General features: G+C 41.4%; 1 protein-coding gene across 1 annotated transcript in view; it reads left to right on the forward strand.

Annotated features, from left to right (window-relative positions):
• LOC135543804 (transmembrane protein 132C-like) overlaps positions 1-21,086 on the forward strand; it is a 171,784-nt gene that overhangs the window by 29,071 nt on the left and 121,627 nt on the right. Inside the window, exon 3 of the mRNA XM_064971138.1 lies at positions 3,948-4,091. Coding sequence (XP_064827210.1) covers positions 3,948-4,091 — 144 coding nt within the window. The remainder of the gene's footprint in view (positions 1-3,947; positions 4,092-21,086) is intronic.

Raw genomic sequence — 21,086 nt, forward strand, 5'->3', positions numbered from 1 at the left:
GTTCTCAATCAGTGACAGCTGTCTATCGTTGCCTCTGATTGGGAATCATACTTAGGCAGCCTTTTTTCCTTTGTATTTCGTGGGTAGTTGTTTTTGTTAGTGGCCTGTATAGCACTAGTAAGCGTCACGGTTGTTTCTTTGTTCCTTGTTTTGTTGGCGACATAAATAAAGGAAAATGTACACTCACAACGCTGCACCTTGGTCCGGTCATTTCCACAACGACGTCCGTGAAAGATGGAGTACAGTTAGAAGGACCCTCCTTTAAATCTAGCCAATCGTCTCTGTCCTCCCGGGCCCTCACATTGTCTAACCTCAAACAGGTCCTGTCTTATCCAATCAGGCTGGTCCGGTGCAGGGAGCCAGCAAGCTTTCCATTCCACTCAGCTTGCCTTTACATCAAGCCGTCCTCCCTGCCCAGACCTCACCACCAAGATCTTTATACAAGCTTCCATTTGAATTCTCAACTGGGCCCATCACCACTTTGCTCTCTGGCCCTCCCATCTCTCTACTGCCAATTCTTTGTCTCAGCCAATTCTTCTCTCCAGTCATTACCATGGGAACCAAATGTGTGCTGTCTTTTTATGTGACGGTGTCTAATCATTTGGTAGAAATGTATTATTATTTGCAGTATCCTATAAATCTTATAATGGTAATGTCATGTTTCAGTATAATGAAATTAGCTGACATTGCTGGGCGACAGAATTTTTTATTTTTTTTAAACCTTTGTTTAAATAGGCAAGTCAGTTAATAACAAATTCTTATTTACAATGACGGTCTACCGGTGAACAGTGGGTTAACTGCCTTGTTCAGGGGCAGAACAACAGATTTTTACCTTCAGCTCTGGGAATTCGGTCCAGCAACCTTTCAATGGATATTTCAGGCCACTTTCCTCCCGCTCTTATGTTTCCTGTTTTTGTATATTATTGTGAACTCATACTCTGTGTTATACCCTGGCTCAGTTTTTCCACCAATTAAAAGCCATTTGTGGGAGCTGGGGTAATCTGTGCCCCGAGCTGATAATGGTACATGCAGCTCTGTCTGTGTGTGTGTGCGTGCGTGTTGTGTATATGCAATGTGTCAGATGTAGCCTACTGTATATCAATGATATACATAGCTTTCCCAAATGATTTACACACCCTAGTACATCAATCTCACTAGTCCTAATGGCAGGCCATTCATATTTCTCATGTTTAATTTCCTGCTTTCTGAAAGTCATTAATATCAATGCATGTCCGTATTTCATTAGGCGTGGAGCGGGCATGTTGACGTGCTGTTTGACCACTGATAGCCCTGGCGTGTCTGTTGTGAACATCCATCAGAGAGAGATCAGCCTCTCTCCTAGTCTCTGCTGACACCCTCATCACATCTGTAAATACTCATCTAACTGATGCACAGGTTGCTGTGGAATTAATGAGGCTGCTTCATGTGCTGATGCATGGGAAAGTGGGTCTACTCTTTAAATTGCTTTCCTTTATTGCGTCTCCTCTCTCCCTCTCCCCAGAAATCATATTAGCCAAACCAATCTCATTTAAAACATGCCCTTTCTTAATTTACCCCTGATGCTTGTTTTCTGCTGGCCATGCTGCTGGAGTTTGCATGTCAGATGGATAGATGAGAGTGAGAGAGAGCGGGTGGAAATGAGGGAGAGAAAATGAGAGGAGAGAAGAGAGAAGCAGCAAGAGAAGTGCACTGCCTGAGAGAGACCACACACACCATTGTAAATAAAACCTATATTTATGTTTATTTATTTTCCCTTTTGTACTTTAACTATTTGCACATTGTTGAAACACTGTATATAGACATAATATGACATTTGAAATGTCTTTATTCTTTTGGAACTTCTGTGAGTGTAATGTTTACTGTTGTTCATTTTTACTTTTGTTTATTATTTATATCACTTGCTTTGGAAATATAAACATGTGTTTCCCATGCCAATAAAGCACCTTAAATTGAAAACTGAATTGAGGGAGAGAGAGAGAGTCGGTCATATGGGCTTATTATCTGTTGTGCCTCGTTCATCTGAAACTGAAGTTTGAGGTTCAATATCTGAACCCTATAGATGCGGGCTGTCGATTTGTTTATCAACTAATTGTCTTCCCGTGTGTCTTCAGGATGGAGTCATTACAGAGTGAAGCTCCAACCAGGTTGAGAAAGAACACAGAGATGTGTCTCAAATGGCACCCCATTCCCTACATAGTGCACAACTTTTGACCATAGCCTTATGGGTCCTGGTCAAAATGTGCACACTCAATAGGTAATAGGGTGCCATTTGAGAAGCCCATGCAGAGAGCTGGGGGCCATCAATAACTCCTCAGCCACCTCGGCAGTGGCGTCGGCTGTAGCTGGCCTTTATCTGGGCTCGTCAGGAGCTCCACACTGAACACAGCCAAGTTATTACTGCTAGCTGCAACTGCCTGATAAGATCAAAGGAGAAGCCAGTCCGAGTCGGGAGATGTGTGCCGCCCTCTCTCCCTTTGGTCCGAGCGCGGTTTGTCACGTCATTATCCACCGTAATGTCTGAACTTTCTCAGTGCGTTAGAAGTCATTCGCGGTTTTCAGGGGTGCAACGAGGACAATCTGCTACTCGATTTTTGTTATATATATTTTTTTTTATCTGAGAAATTCTCCCTGCTACCAGCTTCTTCCCAGTGTACAGTGATTTTTCATTTTTTTTTATTCCGTTTTAACATGTAACAATTTCCCTCAATGTCGTTCTACTGTATCTCTTCTTTACTCTTTTTCATTTTTTTATTTAAGAACACTGATTAATTTGTGTAACAGCAGGGCAATTTGTCATGATGGAAAAACGTAGGGAGAGCCGCTTAGACACATCAGTGCAATTTCCTTTGACAAGGCAGAGAATAAAATAAAATAAAATGGACATGCATTAGAATGGAGAACAAGAGCAGGTCAGAGTAACTGCTCCTATCCAGCCTCCCAGCCTTATCCATGGGTAACAGCACAGATCAAAATGAGAGTGGGCAGCTCTGGTCTGAATACTCTTTAAAGTGACAATCAGCAGTAGAAACAATAACAAAGCATAATCTCCGCCCCTGTTTCTGTAAAAAGCTGAGGGTAGGTAGGGCTGGAGAAATGTAACCACTCTCAAATTCATAGACAGAGCTGTGGATGCAAGGACTGACTGTCCATGACATCAACATGATAGTTTTAACCATGTTTTGAGGTTCTATAATGTTTGTTTACATTTACTTTGTTTACAAACATTGGAGTAAAACAACGTTATATTTTGGGTTCTGATGGATGAGTTATATTCTTCAAGAATCATTGGGTACATATCATTCATTTATGAGTCCAAAAATTGATATAGCAACTTCTGATTGCTCCTTTAAAAACACAGGTGTGGAGGAATTTACATAATAGACTGCACCACCTGTTTCTACCTTTGGAAGTAAATATGGACACAGGTTATTCAATTCCTGTTGTATTGGGTTTAAGTAGTGTTCCTGGCTTGTTTTGAACTGCTTATTATAGTTCTGCAATGTGTTCCTTGAAGATTCATTCAAAGTTCATCCAACGTCTTTATTGTTTTAAACAGCCGACATGCCATCTGTTTGTGTTACATTTGTTTGCTGCAAATCACATTTTCTCGTAGCCTAGCTAACAGTATGCTGTGAGGCTTGGCTTTATTCAGAGCCAATTCTCCTATGGTGAACTGTGAACTCTTTCTGTATGTAAGACCTTTGGAACTCTTGTTCAATACCCATGGTATGGAACCTGTATCTGGATTAGAATAGACCTGGATCAATCCATGTACAATGCAGTACATGCACATAGCCTAGGATGCTAGACCAGTGACATCACATTAAAGACATGTCACCCTATTTCCTATATAGTGCACAAATTTTGACCAGGGCCATTTTGGATGCACACATAGTAATCAGGCCTATTAATGTTGTTGTCTGACCTCTGACCTCTCTCTCTTCCAGGGTGAAGTTGAAGGATGGCGTGGCTTTCCTGGGGGCGCGGGCCAGTAACCCAGTCCTGTGGACGGTGAGTCAGGACGTGAGGAGCGAGGGGCACAGGGTCGTCACTCTCCACTGTCACCGCAATGAGAACACCTTTGGTCAGAGGTCAGTGGCGCCTGGTTCTTGTCAGATTAACACCTATTAATTGGGATTAGACATTCTGTAATAGCATGGGTAGGAACAGGAGTTTTTCCTGGTCAGACCATGTGGTCTGAAAAAACTCAGGGCCCTAATTATGTCTTATGGGCTAAGCAAATGTCCTGGTATGCTGCTAACTCAGCAGGCTCAGCAACGATGTTCATGAATAACAATGCTGTTATTACAGCCCCACAGCCCCTCCCCCCCAAAGGGACCACTCATTAATGATAACAATTTCACTACTGAGCCACTGAACTTCAGAGCTAAACTTTAGTGCACTTGGCTCCCTTTGGACTCAATTTCCATTTATACAGTGGGGTTCTTTCCGAAACAACTCAGCTTGAATGTCTTACTCAAGGGCCCAACGTGTGGGACTGGTAGAAGCATGGGACTGTTTGATGGTAGAACAAAGAATACTACTACGACAGGCTGTTTTTAATCAGGCTGTGAGGGTTGTTGATCTTAGCCAATCAGATGTATTTGTTATGCAGTTTCTGCTTGGTGCACTCTAAAGGCATTTGACCTAATCTCAATTAAACCATGAACAGGGATGTGTTACCTCTAAGACTCTGAATAGACCCAAACTCTAATCCACCAGTCCAACAATGTGTTATGCTCGAACTGTTACTCCACACACAGGCCATCATGTCCATCTCTCTGACACCTCCTCCACATTTATGTGTCTCGTATTCCCATCCCTCTCCCCTGCACTCTTAGAAAAAAGGGTTCCAAAAGGCTTCTTTGGCTGTCCCCATAGAAGAACCCTTTTTGGTTCCAGATAGAACCATTTTTGGTTCCAGGCAGAACTCTTTTGGGTTCCATGTAGAACCCTCTGTGGAAAGGTTTCTACATGCAATCCAAAAGGGTTCTACACGGAACCAAAAGGGTTCTACTTGGAACCAATAAGCGTTCTTCAAAGGGTTATCCTATGGGGACAGCTAAAGAACCCTTTTCGGTTCTAGATAGCATCTTTTTTTTCTAAGAGTGTACAATTCAAAGCAAAGCTTTCTTGTGCTCGAGGAGAGGAAACACATGAACATAAACATAGCTGGGCTCCTTGCCTGTGGACCCCTGTACAAGTTATATTCAAATACAATTAGATTATTAGATCGTTTTTTTTCACTCTCCTCATTGAAAGCGCATTGTGCAGGGAGATGTCTAAAGAAGATATATATTATTTTGTTGTTTTTACTGTGCTTCTAAATTGAATATCCTGTCAAGCGACGTAAGTTATTCGGTTTGGGCGCTGCAAATTACTCTTAAGTTGCATCGAATGGGTAAGGAAATGTTTAGACCTAAAGCACATCTCTGTTAGACTTCGTATAACTGTCACGGTTTCCATAGTTCTCCCAAGAGAATGTTGTTGTTTATAACAGCCTGCCTGAAACCACACACAGTAATGTGTATACACACTACACAGTAATGTAGCTAGTTATAAACATATATGTTCCTGATCCACACAACCCTTCCTCTTTGAGTGTTTGAGGACACAGAAAGGTCCCTCTGCGTCCACAACCCTCTATCATCAGCGGTGACATTCAAACTGGTACAGCCAGGGTATAGCCAGGGCCCCAGGATTCATCAGGTAACATGTACCCCTAAAATCAGGTCATTTACCAAGGCAAAGCAGAGATCATTAAAATACCATGATTTATAAATTAGCCACGGTGTAACAGGAAGTACTGTACTGTATGTGATGCAGGTTCCCAGGGGGGACACAGTCTCTCTAACGAGTTGCTGTATTTCAGGTCTAATTTCTGTATTTTCTCCCACGCTGACACTAATGAGATCCCTAAGAAATCACCGCTTTTTCTTACGTGTGCTGTAGATGACCAGATTTCTCTGCTACCGTACTCCCATGGTTGGTGTTGGAGTCAGTATGGTTCTATGGTCAGTGGGAGTAAGGTTGTGCTGACGTGTGTGTGTGTTTATGTTTTACTATACTTGTGAGGACCAGAAGTCCTCACAAGTAAAGTTAACCAAAGATAATTGGGTCACGTGAGAACAGTTGGCCGGTCCTAAAAAAGAAAAATGTTATTTTAGGCATAGGGGTTAGGTTTAGGGTTAGAATTAGGTTTAGGGGTTAGGTTTAGGTTTAGGGGTTTGGGGTTAAGGTTAGGGTTAGGGGCAAGGGAAAATAAGATTTTCAATGGGAATCAATTGTTGGTCACCCAAACGTGTAATACACAGGTGTGTGTGTGTGTGTGTGGTGTGAGAGAGAGACAGAGAGAGAGAAAAAGGACAGAAATAGAAAAAAAAGGGAAATGAGGAGAGAGAATGAGAAATTAAAAAGAGTAGGCCTAATGCACCTTTCAGGACCATGGACAGCGTACCAAATGTTTACTGCTTTATCATAAATGGACATGTTTATGGAACGATAAACATCGACATATGACAGACAGATAATGAAAGACATCATAAAATGAAACCATGTCAGGAGGCAGATTAAAAGAGGAACAACCAATGTACACTATATATACAAACGTATGTGGACACCCCTTCAAATTAGTGGATTCGGCAAATTCAGCCACACCTGTTGCTGACAGGTGTCTAAAATTTAGCACACAGCCATGCAATCTCAATAGACAAACATTGGCAGTAGAATGGCCTTACTGAAGAGCTCCGTGATTTTCAATGTGGCACCGTCATAGGATATATCACCTTTCCAACAAGTCAGTTTGTCAAATTTCTGCCTTGCTGCCTCGTCCTCAATTGCAGCTCACTGTTTTTCCTGGTTTGGGCTAGGCCCCTTAGTTCCAGTGAATGGAAATCGTAATGCTACAGCATACAATGACATTCTAGACGGTTCTGTGCTTCCAACTTTGTGGCAACAGTTTGGGGAAGGTCCGCTCCTGTTTGAGCATGACAATGCCCCTGTGTACAAAGCGAGGTCCATACAGAAATGGTTTGTTGGGATCGGTTTGGAAGATCTTGACTGGTCTGCACAGAGCCCTGACCTCAACCCCATTGAACACCTTTGGGATGAATTGGAATGCCAATTGTGAGCCAGGGCTAATTGCCCATGATCAGTGTCTGACCTCACTAATGCTCTTGTGGCTGAATGGAAGCAAGTCCCCGTAGCAATGTTCCAACATCTAGTGGAAAGCCTTCCAGAAGAGTGGAGGCTGTTATAGCTTCAACGGGGGGGACCAACTCTATATTAATGTCCATGATTTTGGAATGAGATTCTCAATGAGCAGGTGTCCACATACTTTTACATGTGCTGTAGAGATTTCCCCCATGAACTATAAAGTCACCATGTCATCTCTGTCTCTGTCAGCGGAGATTAGTTTACTATCACAGAGGAGAAAAAAGATCCAGAGCATTCCAGTCTTTTTCTACTGTAAATTTCCTTTTTCGCTCAGTCTCTGTGGTTCCCAAAACGCTCCTTTCCCCTATCATTTTGTTTCTATATTTTCATCTCTCTCTCATCCACCTTCTCTTGTTCTCTCTTATTTTTCTCTCTTTTTCTCCTATTCTATTTCATTCTTCTCTGTGGTGTTTTTTCATATTCCTCTTGAACGGTGTGTGAAATGAAAGGATCAGTTCCTCTAGGTGGAAACTGCTGTGCCTTCACACAATCCTCCACCAATCATAGGCCTTCGCCTGCAGACCACCCTGTACCCTCGTCACACAACCAGTCAAACCACAAAGAGCGGCGAAGGAAAATACAGTTATTTCAGGAATATATAAATGTTAGAGTGTCTAAGCCTACAGATGTACAGCTCCCTTCTCCTACTAAAATGACATCATTTGCAGATGATTTGATCCTTATAACCAATTGATTCTTAGACGTGAAGTACATTTAAGTGTAAGAATGTCCAACGGATTTTGCCACGATGTGCAATTGATTAGTATATCTGTGTTTTGTTAAACGGAGTGCATTCATTATTTCTTCAGAGATGTCCTTATCATTTAATATAAAACACATTATTTTCTCTTGTTATATTACTCACATAACCCACACAGACCCACAGTCAGACTCTCCATTCAACAGTGTGATGTGCATTACATCAAACAGCACCGTCAATATACTATTATATGCCTAGACACATTCAGTGTTTTCTCTCTTTATTGATTCTTCATGCTGTGAGAGGGCTTGAAGTGAGATCCTCACAGGGCTATGTAGCCTGTGTCTAATCCTGGACTCAATGGGCCTTCTAATCTCTCAGCTGGCTCTGACGACTCGCAAAGCCCCATCAGAGTCTCATTTTATCACCATGTATGATACTTTCACTTTCTTTTTCTCTTTCTTCTCCTCATTGACGATTAGCAAGGGGGATTCGATTGAGCTGTTTTTTCATTTGTCGTTGATCTGCTCGCATGACGATGTCACCTTTGATGTCACCTTTGTTTTAGTTTAGACTAAAGACCGGGTTGACCTCCTACTGTTTTTAGATTTAATTTTATTTTAGATTTCACTACTTTTTTCCCTCCCTTGCCATTTTCCTGCTTTCTGTCTCTCTCTCTCCCGTAGTCGATCCATCTCTGAATGTCTCATTAGCTTGTGGGACCAGAGAAAATTTGCCATGTAATCACCTGTGCCTACCCCATTTATTCTATTTCTCATAGGGCCCTACACTCTCATCAATCCTTTATCCCCATGTGTACATTTATTATATTTTCGGTGACTTCCCTATATGCTCTCTTAAAGAAACAGAGCATACCACTGCAGTCTTTTAATCCTATTTGTAAATCATGATTTTGTTTCTTCCTATGCTTCATTCCCCATCGGCCCCCAACAATCTGTTGAGCGTCAAACTCACATTTCCATGGTCTACATGTATTATCATATTGCTCTGGTTTTTGTCTGGACCCCTTTCAGATATAGCCACAACACAAACCTGTAGAATACCTGAGGATGTTTGTAGCCTAGTGAATGAAGAATGTGTCCCCCACACACAACCCCACACATCAGAAGTGTATTTGATAGATGGAAGGTTTCCATCTTTATAGGAAACTGAGAAATAGAGCATTCTCAGTCTTTGTCATTCTCAGTCAAGTCCTAGCCTCAGCATTCATATTAACTACAGCTTTTACATGCACCGTCACAAACAGCATCAGCACTCCAATGACTTATATGTCCACCTGGTTACTTTGAGTACCCCTCCCCCACACACTCCCTCCCTTTTGGTGCAGTCCATTAAACAGGGCTGTCTGGACAGGGTTAATGAGGCTGCTGACCCCTGGGTGACCACGTGCTGACCTAGACTCTTACGTCTGCTTCTCCACCTCATTAATCTGCCAAGGACACAGGACCCACCTCCACATCCCCCTGCTGGAGAGAGAGAGAGATCGAGGGAGGGGGAGAGAGAAGAAAGCGATATAGAGAGAGAGAAAGAGAGACAGAGAGAGAGAGGAGGAAAAACAGAGCGAGAAAGAGACAGAAAGGAGTGGAGGAAGGAAGGGAAGGATAGAGTGGGGAGGGAAGGTTGAGAGAAGGAAGGAGAGAGTGAGAGAAAAGGAGAGATACACTATATGACCAAAAGTATGTGGACACCTGCTCGTTGAACATCTCATTCCAAAATAATGGGCATTAATATGGAGTTGGTCCTCCTTTGCTGATATAACTGCCTCCACTCTTCTGTAAAGGCTTTTCACTAGATGTTGGAACATTGCTTCGGGGACTTGCCTCCATTTAGCCACAAGAGCATTAGTGAGGTCAGGCACTGATGTTGGGCAATTAGGCCTGGCTCGCAGTCGGCATTCCAATTCACCCCAAAGGTGTTCGATGGGGTTGAGGTCAGGGTTTTGTGCAGCCCAGTTAAGTTCTTCAACACTGAACTTGACAAACCATTCCTGTATGGACCTCACTTTGTGCATTGGGGAATTGTCATTCTGAAACAGGAACGGGCCTTCCCAAAACTGTTGCCACAAAGTTGGAAGCACAGAATCTTCTAGAATGTCATTGTGCTGTAGCTTTAAGATTTCCCTTCACTGGAATTAAACCTGAACCATGAAAACCAGCCTTACACCACTCCAGCCAACGCTTGCATTGCGCATGGTGATTTTAGACTTGTATGCGTCTGCTCGGGTATGGAAACCCATTTCATGACGCCGCCGACAAACAGTTCTTGTGCTGACATTGCGTCCAGATGCAGTTTGAAACTTGGTAGTGAGTGTTGCACCAGAGGACAGAGATTTTTATAGCTCTACGCACTTCAGCACTCGCCAGTCCCGTTCTATGAGCTTGTGTGGCCTACCCTTCGTGGCTGAGCCTTTGTTGCACCTAGATATTTCCACTTCACAATAACAGCACAGCTTTAGCAGGTCACAAATTTGACAAACTGACTTGTTAGAAAGGTGGCATCCCATGACGGTGCCACATCGAAAGCTCTTCAGTAAGGCCATTCGTTCTACGTTCATTCTAGTCATTTAGCAGACGGTCTTATCCAGAGCGACTTACAGTTAGTGAATCAAACCCACAACCCTGACGTTGTAAGTGCCATGCTCTACCAACTCAGCCACACGGGACCTTTATACTGCCGATGTTTGTCTATGGAGATTGCATGGCTCTGTGCTCAATTTTATACATCTGTCAGCAACAGGTGTCGCTGAAATAGCTGAATCCATTTATTTGAAGGGGTGTCCACATACGTTTGTATTTATAGTGTAGCTCATCACAGCCACCATCACTATCATGCTGTGAATTAAGTATTTTAGGAAGTAAAATTTACTTGTTGTTACTTTCATTTCTTCTTCCTTTTGCTTTTTAGCATGAGTTGCTTGACAGGATGGGCATTGGTTTTTAGAAGGTTCTTTCTCGGCATCTTCTCACCTTCATATGCAAATGTTCCTAGAGTGCCCCTGGCGTATTTATGAGCCATAGAGAAACAGAGAAATCCGTAATTGAGATTTCTGCAGATAGAAGACTCCCTTGCTGTCATCTTCATTGAGGAGAGCTAAATGACTGATTACATGGCCTTCCTCCAAGGAGGAAACACTATCCCTGAGATAGTATGGAGTCTATCTTCCCGAGTTAATCAGCACCATGCTGCTGTATTTAATGAAGTGTTGAAGATCCAGAGCTGGGTGAGGGTATGGATGGTATACGTTTCCCAAGGCCAGCTGGAGTTCCTAATCACACAGGACCAGCCCCCTGTACCATCATCTCCAACATTTCTGTTGATGAAACTCCCCAGCAGGGCTAGTGGTGCTCCTTCTGATAAACAGAGATTGTGAAGCTTCTGAACTGAAACTGGCCAGGGGTCTCTGACAGAGTGAGTCAAGAGAAATGAATGTCTACCAGGGTTTAAGTGGCGACCCGCTGGGCTTCTGCTGTCACCAACTAGTTAAACAACAATCCTACTGCCGGCTGAGCGAAGACCCGGTCTGCATCTCAAGTTTTTGGTATTGTTGCGAAAGCAGCAGCCTCTCTTCCTGGGGTCCACACAAAACATGAAACATTACATATTACAGAACATGAATATACAAGACCAGCTCAAGGACAGAACTACGTAAATTTAAAAACGGCACACATAGCCTACATACTGTATCTATACATAAACACAAAATATCTAGGTAAAATAGGGGAGAGGCATTGTGCGGTGAGGTGTTGCTTTGTCTGTTTTTTGACACCAGGTCTGCTGTTCATTTGAGAAATATGTGAAGGAAAGGAATTCCATGTAATACTGGCTCTGTAGAATACTTTACGCTTTCTTGTGAAAGAAACCCTGGTGGCATGTCTGTGTGTGTGTCAGAGCTGTACTTACAACTTTTTTAGCTACTTTGCAACCACTTAGCATGTTAGCTAACCCTTCCCCTAACTCTTTAACCTAACTCCTGAACTTAACCCTAACCTTAACCCTAACCCATAGCCTAGCTAACGTTAGCCACCTAGCTAGAATTCATAACATATCATACATTATGCAAATTTGTAACATATAATACGAATAATGCGAAATGCTCTGAGAGCAGGTTGGGTGAGGAGGAAGGGGATATTCTGAGTGGGACATGGCGGTATCACAGAGGGAGATATAATGCATTTTGAGAATTTCCATCAATGATGACAGGTCCCCGTAAATAAATCAGTGTTTTTTGTTTTGATCCCATCAGCTTAGGCCATCTGCGTTATGGGGCCATTATGATTAACTGGCTACCGGTCATTAACATCTCTGCATCCACACGCCCGGTTGACGCGCGTCACTTCCAGTCATCATTGGAATCAGATTGCATTGAGGGATATTTGATTCAGCTCTAATTCACAGCAGTAAATGTGGTACCACTGGCCTTGTGGTTAAAGGCTTGCCTCATCCTTGATTGTCTGTTTTCTTTGGCAGGGTGCGTTGAGCTTTGGCACAGTGGCTTCAACAGTTTAAGGCTGATTGACTCCTTATAAGCTGGAAAGGGCTGGATATCAAACCCCTCTCCAATTTTTCTGTCAATGAATATTGCCTCGGATGACTCTCCAACACAGTGATCTCTGCTATATCCAGATATTGATGTTTATTGGGATTGGGTATATATCATAAAAAAAGCTTTTTGGTCTTCATTTAAGGTTAGGGTTAGGCATAAGGTTAGCAGTGTGGTTAAGGTTAGGTTTAAAATCAGATTTGATGACGTTGTGGCTCTCCTAGCTAGTGACTACCCTGCAGTGCTACCTCCAGTACACAAGTCATCCCAATAAATGCCAACATGCTAATTTGACACAGCACAGATACAAAAATACACATGGGGCTTCATATAGAACATACTACTATCCAGCATTATGTGCCCATTCCTCATGGCACAATGGGAATGATGAATTTCTGCTCCTTCTAATCTAATGCACTGGGGGGGTTCCCATACCAGGAACACCACACTGGCCTGACTACTCTAGCTGCTCATGTGAGGAAAGGGATAAAAAAACAGAATAAAGAGGAGAGGAGGAGAAAGTGAAGGGGAGATATCACAATGCGCAGGAGGAGGATTGCTTTCCGTAGCATGGCCTGGGGCCGGTATTACCATATCATGAGAACTATCCATCAAATTGGGTTAAATTGTACATGCCGTTTCAGGGCTATGTATACAGCGGTAATGAGATCATGGATACGATGCAGAGAGGGATGACGCTTCGTGCTCCACCAGCGCTTGCCCACATTACGGTTTGACTGTGTGGTAGCATGGTACACAGAGCAGAACAGACTCATCCCTATACTCATCCACTTGTTCATTTATCCATCCAGAGCTAGCTGTCGTACACCTAACCGGCTCACTTTTTCATGCGCTCCGCCGTTAGCTGGTGGGAAGAAACAGCATGTCGCTAGAATATCTGACATTAAAGACCGCTCGTCTGGCATTTCCACCCGTTCTCCCTGTCTCTTGCTAGACGTATACAGCAAGAGAGAGTATGTAAATGTCTCGTCTAAAACAAGCTCAGGCTTTCTTACGTTCGTGTGCATGGCACTTTCATCCGACCGCTCCACAATAGGCCCACAGAGAGAAGTCTCGCAGTCTTACATCTGGAGACAGATGGCTGCTATGTTGTATAAGAATGACACACACTATATAACGATACAATACCTGTGGGTTTTGAGAGAACTGTATTCACTCACATTGTGCTGTAATGTCACGCGCCACATGACGCAGGTTCAGGCGAAGTCTGGGACATCATGCACTCTCTGGAGTCTTGTTTTGTTGATGGCTTGTAATTGTTGTGTAGCCTATGTACTACTGTCAATTAATTGTTATAGTGCTGTACAAACGTCACTGTTAGACGCCCCTGCATGAATTCTCCAGTGTTTTTATTTATATTACAGCATTTTTATTCATATTTAGTTTCTGAATTGTTGAAAAAAACTGAGTGATTGACAAACAGCCCTGGAAGTACGTGTGTGACATGTGTTGGCATCTTCTCGATCTCTCTCGCTCGATATTTCTCTCTCTCACTCTTTCTTTACTGTCTCTGTGTTTGTGTGTTTGCGTGTGTTTGCATGTGTGTGTCCATGTGCTTGTGTGTACAGTGCATTCAGAAAAGATTCAGGCCCCTTGACTTTTTCCACATTTTGTTAAATTACAGGCTAATTCTAATGGATTATAGTAATTATTTTTTCAATCTACACACAATACCCTATAATGACAAAGCGAAAACAGAAATACCTTATTTACATAAGTATTCAGACCCTTTGCTATGAGACTTGAGCTCATGTGCATCCTCTTTCCATTGATCATCCTTGAGAGGTTTTTACAACTTGATTTGAGTCCACCTGTGGTAAATTCAATTGATGGGACATGATTTGGAAAGGCACACACCTGTCTATATAATGTCCCACAGTTGACAGTGCATGTCAGAGCAGAAACCAAGCCATGAGGTCAAATGAATTGTCTGTAGAGCTCTGAGACATGATTGTGTCGAGGAACATATCTGGTGAAGGGTACCAAAAACATTTCTGCAGCATTGAAGTACCCCAAGAACACAGTGGCCTCCATCATTCTTAAACGGAAGAAGTTTAGAACCACCAAGCCTCTTCCTAGAGCTGGCCGGCCAAACTGATCAATCGGGGGAGAAGAGCCTTGGTCAGGGAGGTGACAAAAAATCTGATGGTCACTCTGACAGAGCTCCAGAGTTCCTCTGTGGAGATGGGAGAACCTTCCAGAAGCACAACCATCTCTGCATCACTCCACCAATCAGGCCTTTATGGTAGAGTGGCCAGACAGAAGCCACTCCTCAGTAATAGGCACTTGTCAGCCAGCTTGGAGTTTGCCAAAAGGCACCTAAAGACTCTCAGACCATGAGAAACAAGCTTCTCTGGTCTGATGAAACCAAGATTGAACTCTTTGGCCTGAATGCCAAGCTTCACGCCTGGAGGAAACCTGGCACCATCCCTACGGCGATGCATGGTTGTCGCAGCATCATGCTATAGGGATGTTTTTCATCGGCAGGGACTGGGAGACTAGTCGAGATTGAGAGAAAGATAAATGGAGGACTGTACAGAGAGATTCTTAATGAAAACCTGCTCCAGAGCACTCAGAACCTCAGACTGGGGTGAAGGTTTACCTTCCAACAGGACAACGGCCCTAAGCACACAGCCATCACAATGCAGGAGAGGCTTTGGGACAAGTCTCAGAATGTTTTTGAGTGGCCCATCCAGAGCCCAGACTTACATCTCTGGAGAGACCTGAAAATAGCTGTGCAGCGATGCTCCCCATCCAACCTGACAGAGCTTGAGAGGATCTGCAGAGAAGAATGGGAGAATCTCCCCAAATACAGGTGTGCCAAGCTTGTAGTGTCATACCCAAGAAGACTCAAGGCTGTAATCACTGCCAAAAGTACTTCAACAAAGTCAAGGGTTTGAATACTTGTGTAAATGTGATATTTCAGTTGTTGTTTTTTATAAATTCGCAGTCATTTCTAAAAACCTGTATTTTGCTTTGTCATTATGGGGTATTGTGTAGATTAATGATGTGGGAAAAAAAACAATTTAATCTATTTTGAAATAATTCTGTGATGTAACAAAATGTGGAGAAAATCAAGAGGTCTGAAGAGTTTACGAATGCACTGCCTGTGTTTGTTTATACGAATAGGGATATAGCTACCTTATCCTTTGGCTCATTTGCTACAGACAGAGAGAGAGACGAGATTAGGGATATAGTAATGAGAAATCCCAGTACCTCCCTGTGCCTTTGTTGGTTGGGGAAGAGAGCTAAATTGTGTTTAACACTCTGTCATGTGTTTTGGCTGGGGGATGGAGTTGTGTGTAACACCATGTGCATTGTCTTGGGGACAGAGTTGTGTGTAACACGATGTGTGTTGTCTGGGGGAAAGAGTTGTGTGTAACAGGATATGTGTTATCTGGTGGACAGAGTTGTGTGTAACACGATGTGTGTTTGCTGGGGGAGTGTGCTGCGTGTGAAACCATGTGTGTTGGCCAGAGGAGAGAGCTGTGTGTAACACCATGTGTGTTGGCCATTAGATTCAGTTCCTTTAATTAGTCCTCCGATGTCACATTCGACTCCTACAATTACCAATCTAACTTCCATCTCACGCTTCCCTTTTTATCAATTCCTCCCCTCAATCAAAGAGAACTCCAAATTGTATTAGGTTCCATTAAAAATAAATAAAGCAGGCAGCAGCATCTGAGTACCTGACATGCATGGTAGATGTTCCACTATTGTGATCCACTATTATTTCCCTGATTAATTACTTGGAGCCACTGATGGTGATTGGACCTCATTGCTGCTCAGTGTGTCGGGAGAGGCCACCGCTGTCTCTTATCCTCGGCTCTGTCGGAGCGAGGGAGAGGGAACGTGTTGGTGAAGGACTGCAATTAGCGTTTTTGCATCCTCATACGTGACCGACCGGCTCGATTCGGTCTTATGTAGCAAAATTTTAAATGGTGTTTTTTACATTAGATAAAAGTAGAGACTCAGAGTTAGAAAATGCTATATCATAAACAACAGTTGGGAAACAATGGGAAAGTAATTATGCTTTGAAAGTTGATAAACTTGTAACCCCACTTTAGAGAAAATGTCCCTTGAATGTTTTGGTACATGTACTGGAGAGCTCTTTGTCTACAACCATTCAGAATCATGCAATCCCTCTTAAGCCTTAGCCCCACCCTTCTCTTCATGGATTCAAATGCATGACATCCGCAGCCTGGTGGTGAAAAATAGCATAACTGGTGTATTTTAACACCAATAAACCCATCTGTTTGAAAATTAATTTAGTAGCTATAGGTCGATTTAGCAAATCAGGCAACTAAAAATAATTTTCTAAACAATGTTTGGGTTCGTTTCAAGATTGCTAGCTCGCTAGCTTACATTAAGTTAGCTGGCTCGTCAGGTCAAATAATACTGTATCCACATCATATAGCTGACAACGACTTCACTTTTGCAAATGTTTTATTAATTATTACAGGACAATAAACTCACAACATGATCATTATTTACAAGTTCATGAGAAGCTAATTACAGAAAATAGCTTACAGTTGTGAGTGTGACGGAATGAAAGAAGGGCATTCTACCAGATAATGTTTTTACTTGGACACTGTCTCATTGGCCTAACGTTATATCCTAATTTGACTTTTGTGCAGGTCATGAAGTTCTCCACATTACCATCTCCGGTAAACATACAATATATCAAATTAAATCTAAGTTTATTTGTCAGATGCACAGGACACAGAAGGTATAAAACGGTACAGTAAAATGGTACCTTGCATAGTGGAGTCTTTTGTTTGGACATGCTAGCTAGCTAAACAATGAACCATATTCCCAACTAATAACATTACTACCCTGCATGAATCTGCAGGTAGCTAACCAACTAGATTCAATATTAGCTAGCTAGCTAACATTAGGCTATAACTAGCCCTGCAATTGGCTCTGAGATACAAATAATATTACGACACAGATCATACACATAATGTTAGCTAGCGAGCCAGCCAGCTAACATTAGCTAGCTAACAGTATGCTTTAACTTGATGAAAACAACTTTCTGACAAAATTAGAAACGTGTAATATTTGAAAATATAGCTAGCTAGACTCTCTTACCTGTAAAGAAGCAATAAAACTAGCGATCTTTAGACTAGTTGAGGATCTGGAGCATTAGCATTTGTGGGTTCGATTACAGGCTCAAAATGGCCAGAATGAAATTTACATTACATTTACATTTAAGTCATTTAGCAGACGCTCTTATCCAGAGCGACTTACAAATTGGTGAATTCACCTTCTGACATCCTTCTGAAATACCTTTCTTCTGAAACCTTTCAGTCTATTCTTGTTCTGAGAAATGAAAAGTAAAAAAATGTTTTTTTTTGTTCGATCAGTTAAACAAATCACATTCATTATAATTGTACATGATATACTCAGTATACAAGACAAAAACATGTTTGATTATGTGTGTGTGTGTGTGTGTGTGTGTGTGTGTGTGTGTGTGTGTGTGAGTTAGAGAGTTCATGGAGGGGATGGTTATCGCAGTGTCTCGTGTTATAGAGATGGATTTCAGAATTAACCTGGAAGAATCCATTGAAGGATTTAGGTAAACTGTTTGGGAGTTATTAGTATATTTTAAATGAAAGTGCATAATTGGCGTACAATAATGTCATTAATAGACAATATACTGAGTTTCTTTAAGAAAGGTGCAGATGGTGCTAGGTAATTAGATGAGGTGGCTAGTCTTGCAAATGTCTTTTTTATGATGAGTAATTTGTGTAGGTAGGAGGCATATGTACTGGCCAAGACAATATTACAGTACATTAGATGTTGGTAAATTAAGCTATAGTATAGGGTTAGGAAGCAAGCCTGATGAACCAAACCACTAATCTTTCTGATGACACCAACAGATTTCATCACTTTGCTACAGACAAATGTAATATGATCTTTCCAGGATAACTTTTCATCAATTAGAACTCAGAGAGATTTTGTGGATCTGACTTGTTCCATTTCATTCCCAATAATAATTTTGGATTTGTTAACATTTAAAAATTTTTTTTTATCTGGAACCTTTCAGAAAATGTGGCCATACCTGAGTTAACTTCATTAATTAGTGAATCAAAATTCTTGTGATAAAATCAAATTGGTTTCATCAGCAAAGAGAATGGCAAGTATGTAGAAGATTCAGCAGCTAGGTCATTGATATAGATTAGGAAGAACAAAGTGGCCACAGGATATCTTGGCTCTGGTAAGCCATTTGTTCTTTATCATAAACATAACTATAAAACCAATTACATGTATAATCATGAAAACCATAATAACGCACGTTTGAAAGTAATATTTCATAATTAACCGTGTCAAATGCTTTGGATAAATCTAAAAAGATGCCAAGAGCGTATTCATTGTTCTTAAGAGCTGTTAAGATTTTATCCACAAGTTTCAAAAGAGCCATATCTCTGGAATTGTTTTTACGAAAACCGTATTGGTGCTCATATAGAATACAGTGTTGATTTAAATGTTTGAAGATTCTCTTACGCACCAATTATTCTAGGATTTTTAAATAACATGGTCGTACAGAAATTGGCCGATAATTTGTTAAAGATCTGAAATCCCCATGTCTATAGAGGGCGATTACTTTGGCAATACCAGTTTGCATAGATTTAATGGAGACATACAGTACCGGTAAAAAGTTTGGACACACCTATTAATTTATTTTATTTAATTTATTATTTATTATTATTATTATATTATTATTATTTAATGTTTTTTCTTAACTTGACCATTTTTAATATTGTAGAATAATAGCGAAGGCATCAAAACTATGAAATAACACATATGGAATCATGTAGTAACCAAGAAAGTGTTAAATAAATCAAAACATATTTCATTTTTGAGATTCTTCAAAGTAGCCACCCTTTGCATTGATGACAGCTTTGCACACTCTTGGCATTCTCTCAACCAGCTTCATGAGGTAGTCACCTGGAATCCATTTTAATTAACAGGTGTGCCTTGTTAAAAGTTCATTTCTGAAATGTCTTTCCTTCTTAACGCATCTGAGCCAATCAGTTGTGCTGTGACAAGGTAGGGGTAGTATACTGAAGATAGCACTATTTGGTAAAAGACCACGTCCATGTCCATGTTATGGCAAGAACAGCTCAAATAACAGCTCAAATAAGCAAAGAGAAACGACAGTCCATCATTACCTTAAGACATGAAGGTCAGTCAATCCGGAAAATGTCAAGAACTTTGAAAGTTTCTTCAAGTGTTGTTGCAAAAACCATCAAGTGCTATGATGAAACTGGCTCTCATGAGGACAGCTACATTTAAGGAAGACCCAAAGTTACCTCTGCTACAGAGGATAAGTTCATTAGAGTTACCAGCCTTATAAATTGCAGCCCAAATAAATGCTTCACTGAGTTCAAGTTACACACACATCTCAACATCAACTGTTCAGAGGAGACTGCGTGAATCAGGCCTTCATGGTCGAATTGCTGAAAAAATACACTACTAAAGGACACCAAAAAGAGGAAGAGACATGCTTAGGCCAAGAAACACGAGCATATGGACATTAGACCTGTGGAAATCTGTCTTTTGGTCTGATGAGTCCAAATATGAAATTTGTGTCTTTATGAGACACAGAGTAAGTGAATAGATGAAATCCGCATGTGTGTTTCCCACCGTGAAGAATGGAGGAGGAGGTGTGCTGGTTTTGGTGTGCTTTGCTGGTGACACTGTCTGTGATTTAATTAGAATTTAAGGCACACTAAACTTCTTAGTGATCCCTTTGCACGCCAATCCTGTTAATGGGATTGATTTGACAACACCCAGTGAATTAGAAGCGCGCCAAATTCTCATAATAATAATTCATAAATCATACAAGTGTTATACATCGGTTTAGAGATGAACTTCTTGTTAATCCAGCCACAGTGTCAATTTCAATAAAGGCTTTACAGTGAAAGCAAACCATTCTATTATCTGAGGACAGCACCCCATCAAACATACACATGAAAATCATAATTCAACCCGCCAGGCACAACACAAAAGTCAGAAATAACATTTACCTTTGAAGATCTTCTTCTGTTGGCACTCCAGTATGTCCATTAAACATCACAAATGGTCCTTTTGTTCAATTAATTCTGTCATTATATCCCCAAAATGTCAATTTAGTTGGTGCGTTTGATTCAGACATTTCAAACAACTTTCCTAATACAACTTTAGGTATTTTTTAATGTAAATAATCGATAAAACTGCGTTCAATAGCGGAAAAAAACAAAGTGGAGCGTGCTTTCAGGTCATGCGCCTCTAACAAACAGTACACTTCACTCGAGCCTCCTTCTGAACTGCCCTACATCTTCATTTCTCAATGGAAAAACATCAACCAATTTCTAAAGACTTTTGAGATCCAATGGCAGCGATAAGAACTGCAAGCAAGTCCCTTAGAAATCTAGATTCCCATTGAAACCCATTGAAAATAGAGTGACCTCAAAATTGTTTTTTTTTCCTGGATGGTTTGTTCTCGGGGTTTCGCCTGCCAAATAAGTTCTGTTATACTCACAGACATAATTCAAACAGTTTTAGAAACGTCAGAGTGTTTCCTATCCAAATCTACAAATAATA

The sequence above is a fragment of the Oncorhynchus masou genome, chromosome 8, assembly GCF_036934945.1.
Source record: "Oncorhynchus masou masou isolate Uvic2021 chromosome 8, UVic_Omas_1.1, whole genome shotgun sequence".
Lineage (NCBI taxonomy): Eukaryota > Metazoa > Chordata > Actinopteri > Salmoniformes > Salmonidae > Oncorhynchus > Oncorhynchus masou.